The sequence below is a fragment of the Stenella coeruleoalba genome, assembly GCF_951394435.1.
Source record: "Stenella coeruleoalba genome assembly, chromosome: 1".
Taxonomy (NCBI): Eukaryota; Metazoa; Chordata; class Mammalia; order Artiodactyla; family Delphinidae; genus Stenella; species Stenella coeruleoalba.
This window is the reverse complement of record NC_137169.1, coordinates 153,237,818-153,257,947: the sequence shown is the minus strand read 5'-3', so window position 1 is coordinate 153,257,947 and position 20,130 is coordinate 153,237,818. Positions and strand designations below refer to the sequence as shown.

The 20,130-nt window shown below is 36.2% G+C and overlaps 1 protein-coding gene across 1 annotated transcript in view; it reads left to right on the top strand.

Moving 5' to 3' along the window:
• The window catches only part of WDR64 (WD repeat domain 64), a gene marked incomplete at its 5' end in the record, with an annotated part of 149,491 nt that overhangs the window by 122,448 nt on the left and 6,913 nt on the right, over positions 1-20,130 (top strand). Inside the window, 5 exons of the mRNA XM_079916450.1 lie at positions 1,802-1,911; positions 12,493-12,681; positions 15,100-15,205; positions 17,908-17,988; positions 18,820-18,933. Coding sequence (XP_079772576.1) covers positions 1,802-1,911; positions 12,493-12,681; positions 15,100-15,205; positions 17,908-17,988; positions 18,820-18,933 — 600 coding nt within the window. The remainder of the gene's footprint in view (positions 1-1,801; positions 1,912-12,492; positions 12,682-15,099; positions 15,206-17,907; positions 17,989-18,819; positions 18,934-20,130) is intronic.

The window sequence follows — 20,130 nt, the reverse complement described above, 5'->3', positions numbered from 1 at the left end:
ATCAAGACCTTTCAAAATTCAGAGATAATCTTTAAAACAAAGTTATGTATTAATATTGAATTAGAATAATAGTGGAATTGATTTTAAAGCATTTTCACCAATTTAAAAGAGAATCTATTTTAACAATGTGTTTAAATTGTTCCCTATTCAACCTCATTTCAACGTTTTCTTTATTTGGACAATGCGATTTTCCAATTTGTATCTGGCTGCTTATTTTTAAATATATAACAGAATCTGGTCATAAGATGTCTCATTATTACATACACTAATATGTACCATGCATTGAACAAGATTCAGTTATAGATTACAACTATAGTGAAAATGTCAGTCTATAAATCAGAGGTTAATCTGGTTCTCTTGCAACAGTACTGTTTAAAAGATGCTCCATGGAATACCGATAGTCTAAAGATAGGGTAGTCAAAACTTATCCACAGAAAGGAAAGTAATACATGATTATATTCACATGCCTACAGAAAAAAGTCTTAGATCAGTGATTTTCTAATTACAGGATGTTATCCACTAGGGGGAGTCATCAAATCAATTTAATAAGTGGCAAGCAGTATTTTTATGAAAATAGAAGAGTGGAGTGGAATGAATACAATAGAATAGAATAGACAATATCAGTATACATTATACATAATAAGGTTAAGTATCCTTTGTAAAGGTTACTGAAACTTGTTTCAGATGCATGTGCAGGTATTGCATGTGTTTACTGGGTCATGAAGTAAAATGTATTTCTTACTATAGATGTGGTCCATATTATTGAAATACTTGCCTTAGAGGATCCCATCCCAAGGCAGGGAAATAACCTTTGGATGACCAAAGGTTCTTGAAAAGCTTTAAGAAAATAAGTAGAAGAATGCAGATTTTACCCTGGCTCTCTAGGAACATGGAATTGAATCAGAAGGTCAAGAAATTTAGGAGGAATTTTGCCTAACCTATGTTAAAGTCCAAATGAATTCAGGCCTTATAGAACTCTAAGCTGCCAGAATTCTAGCTCCCACATAGATGAGCAGGAGGAAGTAATATCTTAGTTTGGGTTCATCAGTGATAGAGAGGGAACATATTTTACAGGGATATTACTGCAGAGCAAGCTCCCCAGTTGACAGCTCTAGTTCACACAGTTTAAAATTTTCTTCTAGAGTCCATTTAGAGGCTCTAAAGTTGAGGATAAGTCACATCCTGAAGGAACATACTAATCAAGCCTCAAGATGTCTTTGAGAGAGAATGAGCTGGGCCCATTCCTTTTATTAATTCCTTGTGGTATATAATTATCATATATACCCCACCATCACCACCAAAACAACAACAACAAAAAAAACAAACAAACAAAAACAATTAGCCACGGATCTTTGGATAAAATTTGGAAATAGGAAAAGTCTTCTTGCCAATCTCACCTTTGGCCTTCCTTTTTAACTCTGCTTTCTCCTGCTCCTTATTATATCTTTCAGTCCCCGCCCCCCACAACACTTCTACCAAGACTTTTCTTTCATCTAGTCATCTGTTTATCCTCAACTAAATGAATTGCTAATCCTCAATTAAATGATAAGTTGCTAAAGATGTAAGATAGTTCCTGTTCCAGGGATATGTATAGATTAAAAAATATCTATAAATAGAATTTTTGGTACCTCAACAAGCAAAAGAAGAGATAATTGGGGTGGGCATTTCATTGTCTTGTGCAGATGTCCACACCATTCATTCATTAGCTTAGCTCTTTAATGATTAACGTTTTTTTGCTCAAGATTGAATTTGAATCAGTACATCCTTATTACATGAGATATGCTTTATTGTTGCTGTCTAGAAAGTCAAACAGCTGCTGTCCTGGCGTGCTCATTCTTTAGAAATTACTCAAATAATCTATGTAGAAGACAAACAAGTGGTGCTGACTGCCTCCATCGATGGCTCAGTGAGGTATGGACCTTCATATAGTGAATTCAGGGTGTGAGAGGTAAAGGATTTTAAGCTAAAGTTTGAGTATATACCATAAATGTAATCTTTTTTTTTTTTCCGGAGAAAACAAACATTTTATTTTATTTTATTTTTAACAACTTTATTGGAGTATAATTGCTTTACAATATTATGTTAGTTTCTGGTGTATAACAAAGTGAATCAGCTATACACATATATATACCTCCGTATCCCCTCCCTCTTGTGTCTCCCTCCCTCCCTCCCTATTCCACCCCTCTAGGTGGTCACAAAGCACCTAGCTGATCTCCCTGTGCTATGCGGCTGCTTCCTACTAGCTATCTATTTTACATGTGGTAGTGTGTATATGTCAATGCTACTCTCTCACTTCGTCCCAGCTTACCTTTCCCCCTCCCTGTGTCCTCAAGTCCATTCTCTACATCTGCGTGTTTATTCCTGTCTGCCCCTAGGTTCATTAGAACCACTTTTTTTGTTTTTAGATCCCATATATATGTGTTAACACACAGTATTTGTTTTTCTCTTTCTGACTTCACTCTGTATGACAGACTCTAGGTCCATCCACCTCATTACAAAAAACTCAATTTCATTTCTTTTTATGGCTGAGTAATATTTCATTGTATATATGTGCCACATCATCTTTATCCATTCACCTGTCGATGGACACTTAGGTTGCTTCCATATCCTGGCTATTGTGAATAGTGCTGCAATGAACATTGTGGTACATGACCCTTTTTGAATTATGGTTTTCTCAGGGTATATGCCCAGTAGTGGGATTGCTGGGTCATATAGTAGTTCTATTTTTAGTTTTTTAAGGAACCTCCATACTGCTCTCCATAGTGGCTGTATCAATTTACATTCCCACAAACAGTGCAAGAGGGTTCCCTTTACTTCACACCCTCTCTAGCATCATAAAAGCAATCTTGATTAAAATAAATAAACAAACAAATAAAACATGACACAAAAGGGCTTTGAGAAGGTAACCACTGATTTGCAATTCTTTTCCACACCCAAGGAAATGAGATGTCATGCTCATCAACATTAAAAGGATAATAAATACTTTCAATACAAGTGTTCTTACAGAATTATCTCAAATCATTAAGCAATATGGGTAGCTAAGAGATAGACCCAAGCCCAGAGAAGACCATAGGATACATAGGACCAGAAGTCATTAAAAAAATCATAGGAAAGAACAACTAATACTGAGAAAAGTGAAAGTGAGCTAATTGTTTCAATGACAATGTGATTGATATTACAAAGCCTACTTGTTTTTATGGTTCTTTTCTTCCTTGGTTGCTTCACCTGCTTCAGAGGGGTGAGCACAGTGCTGCAATTGGAGCAAACAGAGATGATTTACTAGGACTGTAATCAATTACATTCTCTAGAGAGCTTCCCTTCAGGATCAGCTTTCTTTTTTAAAATTGAGATATAATTTATATATAACATTATATTAGTTTCAGGTGTACAACATAATGTTTCAATATATGTATATACTGTGAAATGATTACAATAAGTCTAGTTAATATTTGTCACCATACATAGTTACAAAATTTTTTTTTGCTTCTAATGAGGACTTTTAATATCTACTACCTCAGTATTAATAACTATAATGGCCATGCTCTACAAAGCCTACTTGTTTTTAATTGCCTAGTAATACTAACTATACATACACAAAATGCTAAAAATACATATACATAAAGAAAAAGGAACTTTTATGATCATTATTGAGACAGATTGCTACATATTAAAATGTCTTAAAATCATGATAATGAGGAGGAGGAGACAAGACAGCAGAGAAGAAGGATGTAAGTTCCCTTCTTACAGAAACACCAAAATTACAACTAACTGCTGAACAAACACCAAGAAAAAAAGCTGGAACCTACCAAAAAAGACACCTTACATCCAAAGACAAAGAAAAAGCCACAACAAGATGGTAGGAGGGGTGCAATCATGATAAAATCAATCCCATACACTCTGAGTGGGTGACCCACAAACTTGAAAATAATTATATCACAGAAATTCTCCCACGGAGTGAAAGTTCTGAGCACCATGTCAGGCTCCCCATCCTGGGTGTCTGGCAATGGAAGGAGGAGCCCCCAGAAAATTTGGCTTTGAAGGCTAGTGGGGTTTGATCACAGGAATTCAACAGTATGGTGGAAACAGAAACTCAACTCTTGGAGGGTGCACACAGGGCCTCATGTGTACCAGGACCCAGGGAAAAGGTGGTGAAATCATAAGAGACTGGACCAGACTTACCTGCTAATATTAGAGGTGGGGGCTGGCTATGGCTCACTGCAGGGACAAGGACACTGATGGCAACAGTTCAGGTGAGTACACATTGGTGTGAGCCCTCTTGGAGGCTACCATTTTCTCAACAAGACCTGGCCCCACGCAACAGCCTGTGGGCTCCATTGCTGGGATGCCTCAGGCCAAACAACCAACATGATGGGAATACAACCTGAACCATCAGCAGACAGGTCACTTAAAGTCTTCCTGATAAAACAGCCACCTGATAAACACACTGCTTGACAAGGCCCTGCCCACCAGAGGGACAAGACCCAGCTCCACCCACTAGTGGGCAGGTCCAAGTCCCTCTCACCAGGAAGCCTGCACAAGACTCTTAGACAGCCTTATCCACAAGAGGGCAGACAGCAGAAGCAAGAAGAACTACAACACTGCAGCCTGAAGAATGGAAACCACAATCACAGAAAGTTAGACAAAATGAGATGACAGAAGACTCTGTCCCAGAAGAAGGAATAAGATAAAACCCCAGAAGAGTAACTAAGTGAAGTGGAGATAGGCAATCTACCTGAAAAAGAATTCAGAGTAATGACAGTAAAGATGATCCAAGATCTCAGAAAAAAGAGTAGAGGCACAGAGACAGAAGATAGAAGAAATGTTTAACAAAGACCTCAAAGAACTTAAGAACAAACAAACAGAGAGGAACAATACAATAACTGAAATGAAAAATACACTAGAAGGAATCAATAACAGAACAACTGAGGCAGAAGAATGGATAATTGAGCTGGAAGAGAAAATGGTGGAAATCATTGTTGTAGAATAGAATATAGAAAAAAGAATGAAAAGACATGAGGACAGTTTAAGAGACCTCTGGGACATTAAACTCACCAACATTCACATTATAGGGGTCCCAGAAGGAGAAGAGAGAAAGGGCCTGACAAATATTTGAAGAATAATAGCTGAAAACTTCCCTAACATGAGAAAGAAAAGAGTCACCCAAGTCCAGGAAGTGCAGAGAGTGCCAGGCAGGAAGAACTCAAGGAGGAACATGACGAGACATATGAATCAAACTGACAAAAATTAAAAATAAAGAGAAAATATTAAAAGCAACAAGGGAAAAACAACAAATAATGTACAAGGGAACTTCCATAAGGTTATTGGCTGATTTCTCAGCAGAAATTCTGCAGACCAGAAGGGAGTGGCATGATATATTTAAAGTGATGAAAGGGAAGAACCTACAACCAAGAAAACTACCCAGCAAAGCTCTTGTTCAGATATGATGGAGAAATAAAGCTTTACAAAAAGCTAAGAGAATTCAGCATGACCAAACCAGCTTTACAGAAATGCTAAGGGAACTTCTCTAGGCAGAAAAGAAAAGGCCACAACTAGAAACAAGAAAATTATGAATGGAAAAGTTCACCAGTAAAGGCAAACATGCAGTAAAGGTAGGAAACCATCCACACACAAATATTGACTTGGCCAAAAAGTTTGTTCAGTGTTATGAAAAACCTGAATGAACTTTTTGGCCTGCCTAATAGTATATCAAAACCAGCAATTGTGATAAGAAGAGAGTACAAATGCAGAATATTGGAAATGTATCTGAAATTTAAGAGACCAGTAACTTAAAACTTATTTATTTAGAGACTGCTTTATCAAAACCTGATGGTAACTGCAAACCAAAAATCTACAATAGATACACACACAAAAAAGAAAAAGGAATCTAAACATGACAGTAAAGTTAGTTATCAAATCACAAGAGAAGAGACCAAAAGAGGAAGGGAAGAAAAAAGACCTATGAAAGCAAATTCAAAACAATTAACAAAATGGCAATAAGAAATACATTTCAAGAATTACCTTGAATGTAAATGGATTAACTGCTCCAACCAAAAGACATAAGTTGGCTGAATGTATACAAAAACAAGACATGCATATATGCCATCTTCAAGAGACCCATTTCAGATCAAGGACACATACAGACTGAAAGTGAGGGATGGAAAAATGTATTCCATGCAAATGGAAATCAAATAAATTTGGAGTAGCAATACTCATATCAGAAAAAATAGACTTAAAATAAAGACTGTTAAAAGAGACAAAGACAGATACTACATAATGATCAAGGGATCAATCCAAGAAGAAGACATAACAATTGTAAATATATATGCACCCAACATAGGAGCACCTCAATATATGAGGCAAATGCTAATAGCCATAAAAGGAGAAATCAACAGCAACACAATAATACTGGGGAAATTTAACACCCCACTTTCATCAATAAATAGATCATCCAGACAGAAAATCAATAAGGAAACACAGGCCTTAAATGACACATTAGAACAGATGAACTTAACTGATATTTATAGAGCATTCCATCTGAAAGCAGCAGAATACACATTCTTTCCAAGTGCTCATGGAATATTCTCCTGGATAGATCACATGCTGGGCCATAAAGCAAACATCAAAAAATTTAAGAAAATTGAAATCATATTAAGCATCTTTTCCAACCACAATACTATGAGATCAGAAATCAACTACAAGAAAAAAACTATTAAAAAAAAAGTGGAACCTAAACAATATGCTTCTAAACAACCAATGGATCACTGAAGAAATCAAAGAGAAAACCAAAATATACCCAGAGACAAATGAAAATGAAAACATGATGATCCAAAACATATGGGATGCAGCAAAAGCAGTTATAAGAGGGAAGTTTATAGCAATAAAATTGTACCTCAGGAAACAAGAAAATCTTAAACAAACAACCTAACCTTACATGTAAAGCAACTGGAGAAAGAAAAACAAACAAAACCCAAAGTTAGCAAAAGGACAGAAATCATAAAGACCAGAGCAGAAATAAATAAAATAGAGATGAATAAAAGAATAGAAAAAAATCAATGAAACTAAAAGCTGCTTCTTTGAAAAGATAAACAAAATTGATAAAGCTTTAGCCAGACCCATCAAGAAAAAAGAGGGAGAGGGCTCAAATCAATAAAATTAGAAATGAAAAAGGAAAAGCTACAACGGACACCACAGAAATCAAAGGATGGTAAAAGACTAGTAACAACAACTATATGCCAAAAATATGGACAACCTAGAAGAAATGGACAAATTCTTAGAGGTACAATCTCCCAAGACTGAATCAGGAAGAAATAGGAAGTATGAACAGACCAATCACAGGTACTGAAATTGCAACTGTGATTTAAAAACTTCCAGCAAAGTCCAAGAACAGATGGCTTCAGAGATGAATTCTATCAAACATTTAGAGAAGAGTTAACAACTATCCTTCTGAAACTATTCCAAAAAATTTCAGAGGAAGGGACACTCCCAAACTCATTCTATGAGTCACCATCACCCTGATACCAAAACCAGACAGTTACCACAAGAAAAGAAAATTACACACCAATAACACTGATGAACATACATGCAAAAATCCTCAACAAAATACTAGCAAACATAATCCAACAATACATAAAAAGGATCATACATCATGATCAAGCTGGATTTATTCCAGAGCTTCAAGGATTTTTCAATAACCGCAAATCGATCTGTGAGATACACCACATCAACGAATTGAAGAATAAAATCCATATGATCATCTCAATAGATGCAGAAAAAGCTTTTGACAAAATTCAATACCCATTTATGTTAAAAACTCTCCAGAAAATGGGCATAGAGGGAACCTACCTCAACATAATAAAGGCCATATATGACAAACCTACAGCTAACATCATATTCAATAGTGAAAAGCTGAAAGCCTTTCCTCTAAGATCAGGAACAATACAAGGATGTCCACTCTCTCCACTTTTGTTCAACATAGTTTTGGAGGTCCTAGCCATGGCAACCAGAGAAGAAAAAGAAATAAAGAAAATCCAAATTGGAAAAGAAGAAGTAAAACTGTCACTGTTTGCAGATGACATGATACTATACATAGAAAATCCTAAAGAAACTACCAGAAAACTAGTAGAGCTCATCAATGAATTCGGTAAAGTTGCAGGACACAAAATAAATACACAGAAATCTGTTTCATTTCTACTAACAACAAAAGATCAGAAAGAGAAATTAAAGAAACAATCCCATTTACCATCGCTTCCAAAAGAATAAAATACCTAAAAATAAACCTGCAAAAGACCTGCACTCTGAAAACTATAAGATGCTGATGAAAGAAACTGAAGATGACACAATCAGATGGAAAGATATTCCATGTTCTTGGATTGGAAGAATCAATATTGTCAAAATGACTGTACTACCCAAAGCAATCTACAGATTCAGTGCAATACCTGTCAAATCACCAATGGCATTTTTCACAGAACTAGAACAAAAAATCTTATAATTTGTATGGAGACACAAAAGACCCCAAATAGCCAAAGCAATTTTGAGAAAGAAAAATGGAGCTGGAGGAATCAGGGTCCCTGAATTCAGACTATACTACAAAGATACAGTAATCAACACATACGGTACTGGCACAAAAACAGAAATATAGATCAATGTAACAGGATAGAAAGCCCAGAACTAAACCCATGCACCTCTGGTCTATTCACCTATGAAAAAGGAGGCAAGAATATACAATGGAGAAAAGACAGTCTCTTCAATACATGGTTCTGGGAAAACTGGACAGCTACATGTGAAAAATTAGAACTTTCTTTAACACCATATACAAAAATAAACCCCAAATGGATTAAAGAGCTAAATATAAGACTGGATACTATAAAACTCTCAGAGGAAAATATAGGCAGAACACTCTTTGACATAAATCACAGCAATATCTTTTTCAATCTGTCTCCTGAAGTAATGGAAAAAAACATAAACAAGGGGGACTTAATTAAACTCAAAAGTTTTGAACACCAAAGGAAGACATAAACAAAATGATAAGATGACCCACAGAATGGGAGAAAATATTTGTAAATAATGTGACCGACAACAGATTAATCTCCAAAATTTGCAAACAGCTCATGTGGCTCAATATCAAAAAAATTAAACCAATCAAAAAATGGGCAGAAGATCTAAATAGACATTTCTCCACAGAAGACATACAAATGGCCAAGAGGTACATGAAAAGATGCTCAGCATCACTAATTATTAGAGAAATGTAAATCAAAACTGCAATAAGATATCACCTTACACCAGTCAGAATGGCCATCATCAAAAAGTCTACAAATAGCAAATGCTGGAGAGGGGAAAAGGGAACCCTCCTACACTGTTGGTGGGAATGTAAATTGGTACAGCCACTATAGAGAACAGTAAGGAGGTTACTGAAGAAACTAAAAATTGAGCTGCCATATGACCCAGCAATCCCACTCCTGGGCATATATCCTGAGAAAAACATGGTCTGAAAGGATACATGCACCACAGTGTTCATTGCAGCACTGTTTACAATAGGCAAGACATGGAAGCAACCTAAATATCCATTGACAGATGAATGGATAAAGAAGATGTGGAACATATATACAATGGAATATTACTCAGCCATTAAAAAGAAAGAAATAATGCCTCTTGCAGCAACATGGATGGACCTGGAGATTATCATACTAACTGAAGTAAGTCAGACAGAGAAAAATATCACATGATATTGCTTACATGCAGAATCTAAAAAAAAAAAAAGATACCAATGAACTTATTTACAAAACAGAAACAGACTCAGACTTAGAGAATGAACCTCTGGTTACCAGGGAGGAGGGGAGGGGGGAGGGATAGATCGGGAATTTGCGATTGATAGTACACACTGCTATATTCAAAACAGGTAACCAACAAGGGCCTAGTTCATAGCACAGGGAGCTCTGCCCAAACTCTGTAAAAACCTAAATGGGAAAATAATTTGAAAAAGAATAGATGCATGTATATGTAAAACGGAATCACTCTATTGTACACCTGAAACCAACACAAAATTGTTAATCAACTATACATCATTATAAAATAAATTTTTTTAAAATTACATTTAAAAAATCATGATGATGAATTGTTCTTTTAAGGGCATAAAGTTACATAAGACCAAGAGAGATAAAGAGGCTTCAAAGTATTTTAGAGAGTTTAAACATAATGAAGATGAAAAATTTTATGTTGCATGAATGATTCTTGTCTGAAATTCAAAAGATTTTAGCTAGCTGTATGAGCTTGAGGCTGGTGATTTAGACAGGGACAAGTCCATGTAGCATGTAGCAGACATTGTTCAGGGTTTGGATCTTCACCTTGAAATAAATAGCCACCAAAGGATTTTAAGTGGGTGACTAACATAATTTGAATTACATTTAAAAAATGAAAATGTGTGGAGAATGGATTTTGGAGCAGCAAAAGTGAGAACAAAGAGACTAGTTAGATGTCTGTGGTGAATATAGTGGCATGAACTAGGGGAGTCGTAACAGTGCTGGGAATAAATATTTTGCATTTGAGAACTATCTAGGAGGTAAAATCCAGAAGATGTGAACTTTAACTGACAGAGAAGGTAAGAGATAGATGTCAAGAATGACTCCTGGCATTATAAAACTAGGTGAATATTGGTGCCATTCATTGAGAGAGGAGACATTAAAATAAAAAAGGAAAATATTTGCAATGTGGAAAGATGAAAAACTTAGAAATGTTGAGTTCAAGGTGAATCTTTGGGGTAAGGTCTTATTTGAGGGCAAACAGAACTGTTTGCTCTGTCAAAGAGGAGATCTGTTGTTTTATTCGTAGAAAAAATGAATTGACATGAAAATTACATGTAATTATTATAGATGTTTTTCACAACTCTGTCCCTTGAGTCTCTGCTCCAGCTTATTTTCAGCTACCTGTCATCAGAAGTGTTACTTGGGCACTGTAATGCGCAAACACGCACACACACACTCCCCATGTTACATGTGTGCACACTTCTGTTGTTATAAGCATTTCCTGCTCAAACCAGTTATCCTTGGTATGGAGAAATTACTCTTACAATTCCTTCAAGTGAAGTTATCCCTAAATACTCAGTTCAAAAAACCTAGCTCTATTAGTAGCTATCTCAGAATACAGTTCTCTTCATAAATAAGTCCTTCTGCTAAAACTTGCTGTCACTTTCTAAAGGAGTAGGCAGTTTTAACACTCTAACTCTTGTTTGTCAAAAAGGTTGATTTTGTAATAGGAAAAAGCATAATAAAAGCTTAGCTCTGGGACAGAGGATAGAAAGGGCTAAGGATCCATATCTGAGGCTCAGAAATTCAGGCTGAGAGATAGGATCAGTCACTTGGGAGAGTTTCACATGGAGTAGGAAACACCACAAAACAAGGAGACCAAACGTTACTTCAGTCCTTGCCTCCAGCAGAATGAATTTAGGGTTGTCCTAAAGTTAGTCCCTTACCCCTCTAACTTCTGTGTTGAAAGGGCTAGTCCATTTCACTTTGGTCAAGCCTCTGGGAAGTCCATGAAAACACCTATGTAGCATTGGGGAATTGAAATATGGAAGGAATGGTACATTCTCAGGACACTGTCAGGTGTGAGGTTTCCTGACTGGATACCTCTGTTTTACCTACTCCTCAGTGCCTACCTCTTTGATCTGGGATACCACTTGTACTTTGTGGAGTCTACTCTTAATTCATTTTGATTATTCTCCTCTAAATCTAATTCATTTAGGTTGTTCATTTAGATTATTATTTTTCTTCTGGGTCATTGAGGCAGGCACATTATGATTGTTTCCATCATATGCAATTTTAAGCTTGAAATCAAGACAGAAACAGAAGATCTGCCAAACAATAATTTATTTGTCTTATTTATGTATTAGCACATACTCCTGCTAATGACATTCTGTATGACTTTAAACCATGTGGGCTATTTAGAAGGACTTCTTGGAGTGACATAATGCATATGTATAAAGAACCACTTCTTCTCCCACTTTATTGCAGAACTCAGTTGTAAAAAATAGTATGGTGTTTCCACAATAGTAGGAAATGTAGATGGAGGTTGAGATGATTTTGGTAAGAGTGAAACCATTAGTAGCTATCTCCTCTCATGGGTTCTATTGATGCTGATACAGAAAGTAGACAGCTGAGATATGACCCATTCTACAGCTTAATTCAACTGACAAGTCAACATGATGAGGTTGAACAAGTGTTATTTTGGGAAAAATCTATTTCTTGTCTTCTGGGTTTAATAAATGATTATCATAAGTATAGATTTAAATTGACATTTCCAAAATTGTTGTAGATTAGAATTCTAACTGATAAAAATGTTTATGTTATGATTAGCTCCATATATTTAATAGGAAGAGTCCTGGACCCAAGTTTAAAATACCTGTTGGGCCAGTGAAAATCTACATAAATGATCTAATAAACAGAATAACTTCTACTGAATTCCAGTTATGGTCTTCTCCCTACTTTTGCCTTTCCCCAGGCTCTGGCATGCTCTCAATGGTCATTACTGTGGATATTTTGGACAGCGAAGAATCTTTGAAATATCACAGACAAGTGATGTTATTTTGCCTTGTGATGTTAATGAATATCCCATAGAAATAAAAGAAGAAAGCAAGTTCACAGAGAAGAAGCAAAAATATGAATATCCTCTGGTATTTGACCGGCAAAGGTAAGAGCATTTGGTTTCCCGAAGATGAAATTAAATTACATGATACTGTGATACATAGGATTTAATCAAACAAAGACCAAAGAGGCAATTGCTTAAGCAAAGGCACTAAACAGTGAAAGACTATGTTAGTCTTTCAAGGCTTGGAGTCCAGGGAGTAATTAGGGAGGATATAGTAGGAAATAAAATGAGAAAAGTCTATAGGGGCCAAAGCACAGTAAGACTTTTATGGGCCAACATAAGGATTTTTAACTTTACGGAAATCACTGTGACAGAATACCTAAGGGGAAGAGCAGGTCTGAAGAAAAAGGTGGTAAGTTTGGTTTTGGACAGGTTTAAGTCTGAGGTGTTTGTGGGACTTCCAAGTGGATATATTTAATGAGCAGTGAGATCTGTTTGGAGCTCCCAAAAGAGGTCAGACTTATAGGTAAAGATTTTGGTGTCATCAGCATAGTAGTATTTTCAATGTGGAAAAGTCACTTATGTCCTGTGTATAGAGTGAGGAAAAAAAAAAACAGAAAACTGAGGAAGAAATAGCCTGTAAAGAGCAGGCCAAGGAAGAAAAAACAGTGAAAACATTAAGAAGGAGTAGCCAACATGTTGAAAGTCATAAACAAGTGGTGTGATGGAAATCAAGGGAGGAGAGAATAAGAAAAGTGGTAGAGAGGACACCTTTGTAGAATGTGGCAGTGAAGGTCACATAGGACAAGAGAACTAAACACTGGTTTGGGCATGTCTGTCAGCTGAAAGGTCACTGATGATTCTAGAGAGTAAAATTTCAAAGAGTGATGGGTAAAAATTCACATTGTCTTGGTTGAGAAATAAATAAGAGACATGAGGTGATGACAGTATAGATTACTTTGCAAGGAAGTCAAATAGCTGTAAGGATGAAGAATAGTTTGTTTCATGTGTTTGATTGTTTGTGGGGGAGACTTGAGCATGCTTAAAGGCATAGGGGAGGGAGGATAGTCCTCCAGTAAAGAAAAAAATATTGGTCAAAATGTGTTTTATGCTTTTGCAAAGCTCAGTCCTGGTTTTGACCATGGCTGAATCTTTGTTATAATGGAAGAGATTGGTGCTCATTTGAGCTTTCAACATCAGCAAAGCTCAGACCTAGATTATAGATGTCTAAATGTCTAGCCCTCACAGGACCAGACTGCCTAGACTGGTAATATCCAGCAGACCAGAGCTGGAATAGCTGACAAGATGAGTCCAAAGTGTGAAGAATCCGAGAGGACTGTCTTAAATAAGGTCTTTTAGGGAAATCCTAAGTGGGTCAAAGCTGGGGAGACACAATGCCGTCATCTAGTCCAAAAGTTGGTAGAATGGCTGTAAATAGGAATTGAAGCTGAGTCACAAACCACACAGAATGTGGTGCAAAACAGGAACAGTTTGGGAACAATTAACAAGGGTTCCAAATGACTGCCAAAATCCCACTGCAGTGTTCAAGGCTTGCCTTAGCTGGGCAGTTATCATACTAACTAACACTGGGGAAGAAGTCTGGCTAAAATGTAAGAGGTGGTATAGTAGAGCCAAGACTCATCAGGATATGATAAAGTTCACCAAGCAAAGTTGATCAATCTCCTCGGGTAATTGCTGAGCCTTGAGCATCCATGTATCTTAGTACTGAAAACACTATATTCTAATTTTGTTAATATGCATTCCTTCATTATTCTCTGAGTTCCTTGAGGACAAGAACCATGTTTTATACATCTTTATATACCCAGTTCTTAGTTCAGTACTTAGTACAAAGTAGGCACTCAAAAGATATTGTGGAACAAAAAAAGAATGACTAGTGGAGAACATTACAAGCAGACGCAAGAGATATAAATGATAGATACAGAAGTTTGAAATGATATGATATATTTGGGATAGCTTAAAGTAGGATATGTGTTCACATTTTGTTATAAGTAAATAATTATGTCTTGTGTGTAGCAAATCAGGCCTTCTTCTGTACAAGTACTGCATTTTAGAACATACTACTTATTATCTTTAAAAAATGTTTTGATACTTGGTTATAACTTTTAAAATATATGCATAAGTAAGTTTTAACTATAGTGGGAGCTGACCTGAGTCACAAAAAAAAATCAAACTTTGGTTTTATACCAGAGATTTCCTCATCCTTACTATACTGTTCTTTTTCCCCCCCAATGGCTATTAATGAATTTAACTACATGGAATGTTCAGGTTTAGTAGACATCTCTGTGGTTTCTTTGGAGGGAAATCTGGGAAGCCAAGTGGAATAAGAGTTAAGTGCAAAGGTCACATGGTTAGGACTGGTGCCATGGGAGCCAAGAGAATTTGGAGGCCCAGACAAAGAAGTACATGATGGATACTTGCTGATTAGGCAGAAAATAAAAGGCGTGGGCATGTGTTTAACTGTTTTTGTGTGTATGTGTGTATGTGTATCTTTATATGCAGATGGGAAAAAATGAGCTCGATGTCTTTGCTCTTCAAGCGTACACCTCCTAAGACCTTTGAAGTGGAACATGATTTTAAGTATTTTAACTCTCTTTCTTCTCCCAAGGTAACCTTAAAAAACAAACAAACAAAAACTTTTGCTTTTGCTTTTTTGAATTTAGATGTGCCCAGTGTATTCGTTTTCTATCGCTGCTGTTACATATCCCTGCAAACTTGGTGGCTTAAACAATACAAATTAGTTATTTCACAGTTCTGTAGATCAAAAGTCTGACTCTGGTTTTACTGGTGTTGCCAGAGCTGTTTCCTTTCTGGAGGCTCTAGGGGAGAATCTCATACTCCTTAGTTTGTGGTCCCCTTCCTTCATCTTCAAAGCCAGAAATGTTGCAACTCTCTGCCCATTCTTCTGTGGTCACATGTCTCTCTGACCAGTGGGAAATATTCTCTGCTTTTAAAAATTCCTGTGACTAGATTGGGCCCACCTGGATAATCCATCACAAGGTTCTTAACCTTAGCCACATCTGCAAAGTCTCTTTCGCCAAGTGAGGCAATATATTCACAGATTCCAGGTGAGAGGAGTAGGGTGCGAATATCTTCGGTTACCATTATTCTGCTTATCACAGATAGACACACTTTTCTTCCATGCAGAAACAGGAGAGAAATGTACACTGTTATTTATTCTATTTCAATTTCTAAAATTTCTAAAAAACGGATATAGCATGAGTCTTTAGGCTAAGGTCTGGCATTAATTAATTAAAATGGATTTCCTCAAGATTTTCAACAATACAAACCAAACTTATCTCCCATTTCTAACCTACAGTTGCCCAACCCTCTGTAAATCAGACTAATTGTTGTTTTCCTGAACATTTTTCTCAGTATTCTATCCCTATAGTCCACCTGGTGTACCCTTGCCATATCCATGATCTCTCTCTGTCAAAGTCCATCCTACTCTGTAACTGACTATGTATTAGTATCCAGAATAGGAAAAAATCAGTAAGTAGAAAAGGTAGTCCAATTTAAAAAAGAGTCAAATACTTGAATAGATGCTTCACAAAAGGAAAAAAAATTACCAATAAATACATGAAAAGATGCTCAGCCTCATTAGTAATCATGGAAATGCACATCAATAATATTATAAGATAGCATTTTACAGCCACCAACTTGGCAAATATCAAAAAGTCTGACAATTGGTGTGCATTTGGAACAATCAGAACAATAATCTGCTAGTGGAAATAGTGTAAACTGCTAGAATCACTTTGGAAAATTATGTGACAGGCATTATCTAGTAAAGTTGAAAATAAGCATACTCTGCTGAGTAGAAATTCTTGAGCATGTGTTTGGGAGGCAGGAACAAGAGAGCTCAGAGCAGTATTGTTTGTAACAGCAAAAACCTGAAAGCAGCCTAAATGCTCATCAACAGTATAACTGGTAACTAAATTATGGCATATTTATAAATTGAAATACTATGGCACAGTAAAACTAAATGAACTAGAATAGCACTCACCTACACAAATGAGTGTTTGAGACATACTATTGAATGAGAAAAGTTTTGCATAAGAATACATATATAGCGATTTCATTTAGATAAAAATAGAGGAGAGGAAAAACTAAATAAAATATTGTTTTGGCAAAAAGCATAAAAGGTAAAATTGTATAAATAAAAGCAAGAGAATTAAGAATATAACATTCAGATTATGTTTGAGAGCAGATGAAAAGGACTGGGAATGGCACACTGAAAACCTCAAAGTTGAGGGTATTGTTCCAATTTGTAAAACAGAGCAGTGTTCATTATGTCATTATTCTTTCACAGCATCAACTTCATGTTTAATAAATATTTAACACTTTCCAAATGAAACAATTTTTATAAACCCTAGCTTTCTGTCCAAATGGAACTCAGTTTCTCCCAGAGGACAGGCTGACAGGCAGGAAAGGGACTGGCTGTGGAATGTAACAGACTTAGGTTTAATCTTAGATGTTATTTTCTCTAATAACTAATAATCTAATCCTTCAAAGAGTTCTTGTGAGGATTAAATGAGAAAATATATATGAGGTACATCGTAGGTACTCAATAAATGTTAATTCCACTTTTCCCAAAGGCCCCAATCTCTTCTTGCTTTGTGTCTCATAACATGTTCACTTACCATGTTCTACACTGAACTAGAATTATTGGTATACTTACTCTTGCTTCTCACCTCCACCAATAAATCATAAGCTCTTTATGGGCAAAGATACATGTATAGCATATAAAAATTCCTCAATTTTGTTGAATAGCACAACCTAAAAATAAAGATTGGTATTCACTTTTAATATTTTCTTCCAATTTGAAGAGATAAATTTTTAAGTAATTTAACTGAAATATTAAATAAATTTGGGGAAGTCTTTAGAAATGTTTTAAAGCTCTTGAAACAACTGAATGCCCTCTTCTTACCACACCTTTATCTTCTCAGTTTGTTGGTAAAATAACAAAGAGTTAATGCTTGAGGTAAAATACCTTTTACTAAGGAATCTCTGATTTCTACTAGCAATTTTGTTTTGCCCATTCCTTTTCATTCTCAATTGTGTAATATTTATCAATTCACTTCTTTTCTGTTAATTTCTTTTTGACATATTGTTATTAGTAATAATAAAACAATAGCACTAACTCACATTTAAGTAGCACATCACTATGTGCATTTGATCCTCATAACTCATCAACAGGGAAAGAATTTGCTTAAGATCATTCAGCTAGTAAGTGACAGAATTTGAATCCAGGAATTTTGCCACTGATGTAATGTGCCCTTTTGCTTAAACATTCACTCCTCTGCTTTGCAGATTCGAAGACATGCCTTGGAAGGTTTCATGACTGAAAACAGAGAGGCAGGGATTGTTTTTGGTTCTCTGCCTATATATAGGGTGAGTTGGAGGTATCTAAGAGTAGAGTGGTTACAGAACAATAGGGAATCTGACATCTCATCCCTGACCCTGGGCTAAAAAGCAAGGTTGGAGAAAATCACATAACCAAGCAGAATGATGCTTCCATAAACATGTTGTGTCCGATCCCAGAGAAGTCTTCAGTTCTGTTTGTCAATGGCCTTGACCACTTGTCTCTGTCATTCCACACTAAACAATACTACAGAAAACTATTTCAAACTTTACCCTGGCTCTTCATCACCTAGAGGATAAAATCCAGATGCCTTTAGCCTGGCATACAAACCTCTCATGATCTGATCTCTGCCTGAACTGTATAACCCCACTTTCCACCACATTCTCCCACGTACCCTGTACTCCAGCTATGCTAAATTACTTACCATTCCTTAAGCATCACTGTTCTTTCCTCTTCTGTGACTTTGCCTGTGCTGCCCCTCTGCCCATAACTCATCCACCACTTGTTTCCCTCCAAATCCCTATTCATCCTTCAAGTCTCCAACCCAGATAACCTGTTAAATTAAAGAATTAACCAAGAATAATAAACCAAAGACAAAATATTACAACTTAATCTTAACCTATTGTTTCTTAAAATGTTAATTCTCTTTCCCAAGAACATGTTGATACCTATTACAGGTATCAAACACTTAAACTACAGATGATGCTAAGGGTAAAGTATCAGAATTAATAGTGGGCTCCTGGGAAGGTGGGTATATTTTAAAGCAGTTGAATCTTCCCACTCCCTATCCCCCACCCTTGAATTCACATTACAGAAGTTAGCACTTTAAGTATGTCTAACTCCTTGTTTATGGCTTCTAGGTACCAAGCCCCACTAGTCTAAGATTTCTTCCACTAATTGGTTCAGAGGCACAAAGGGACTTTTCAGATGGCATTCCAGGAAAGAAGAAGGGAAGCCATGTTCAACATGAAAGAGTGAGTTAGTACTTAGAATTCCATAGTGTATCCCATTTCTGTTTGGATTGTTTCTTATTTCTGGGTCTAAAATTATCTCAGTTCCTACTTGGTTTACAAATATTCCAGGATGCATGTGTTTTATCTTAGTGAGATGGAAATCATGAATTTCCTGGACAGACAGAAAAATCAAACAAGACCTCTGAGCCTGAAAAAGTAAAACTTTCTGAGAGCTAATGTCAGACTTAGGTTCACTGACTAATTTTAAAAGCTAGGCAGTATGACATGACATATCTGAGGGCTGTGTAGCCATCCTTGCTTCCTAACGTTATTGTACCTGCCTGAAGGAGCCAAGACATCAGTAAGTTTCTGGCTTACCAGCCAAGTCAAGGAGAATGCTTTCCACATACTGGGTTGGCCAAAAAGTAAAAGTAAAGTCTTACAGAAAACCCCGAAGAAACTTTTTGGCCACCCCAATATTAGTAGGAAAACTAACACAAAACTTTACAGTTTACATAGTATTTTTATAAATGATTCTTTTGATTTTCACAAAAATCACACAAAGTGTTATACCCATTGTAGAATTGGAAAAAAGTGGAGCCAGAAGGGAGGTTAAGTGACTTGCCAAGATCACATAAAATTAAGTGATAACCTGAGGCCAACATTTTACTCCAAATTTCATGCTCATTCTCTTAAACCAAACAGCCTAAAAAACTCAAACCTTAAAACTCTTCTACTAGTTCTAGGAAGTTTATATAAGCCTAACTTAAAATGTGGTCATTTATCTAGTTATTAAAATTGATCAAAAATTAAGAGGAAGATCTAATATATAGTAATTTTTATTTTTATTATTTTTATTTTTTGGCCACACCACATGGCATGTGGGAACTTAGTTACCCAACCAGGGATCAAACCTGTGACCCATGCAGTGGAAGCACAGAGACCTAACCACTGGACCACCAGGGAATTCCCTTATTTTTATTTATTTATTTATTTATTTATTTAAATTTAACAAATTACTTTTCTAATTAAGTTGACATATTTTTTTAAATTTATTTATTTATTTATTTATTTTTGGCTGTGTTGAGTCTTTCTTTCTGTGTGAGGGCTTTCTCTAGTTGCAGCGAGTGGGGGCCATTCTTCATTGTGATGAGCGGGCTTCTCACTGTCACAGCCTCTCTTATTGCGGAGCACAAACTCCAGATGCGCAGGCTCAGT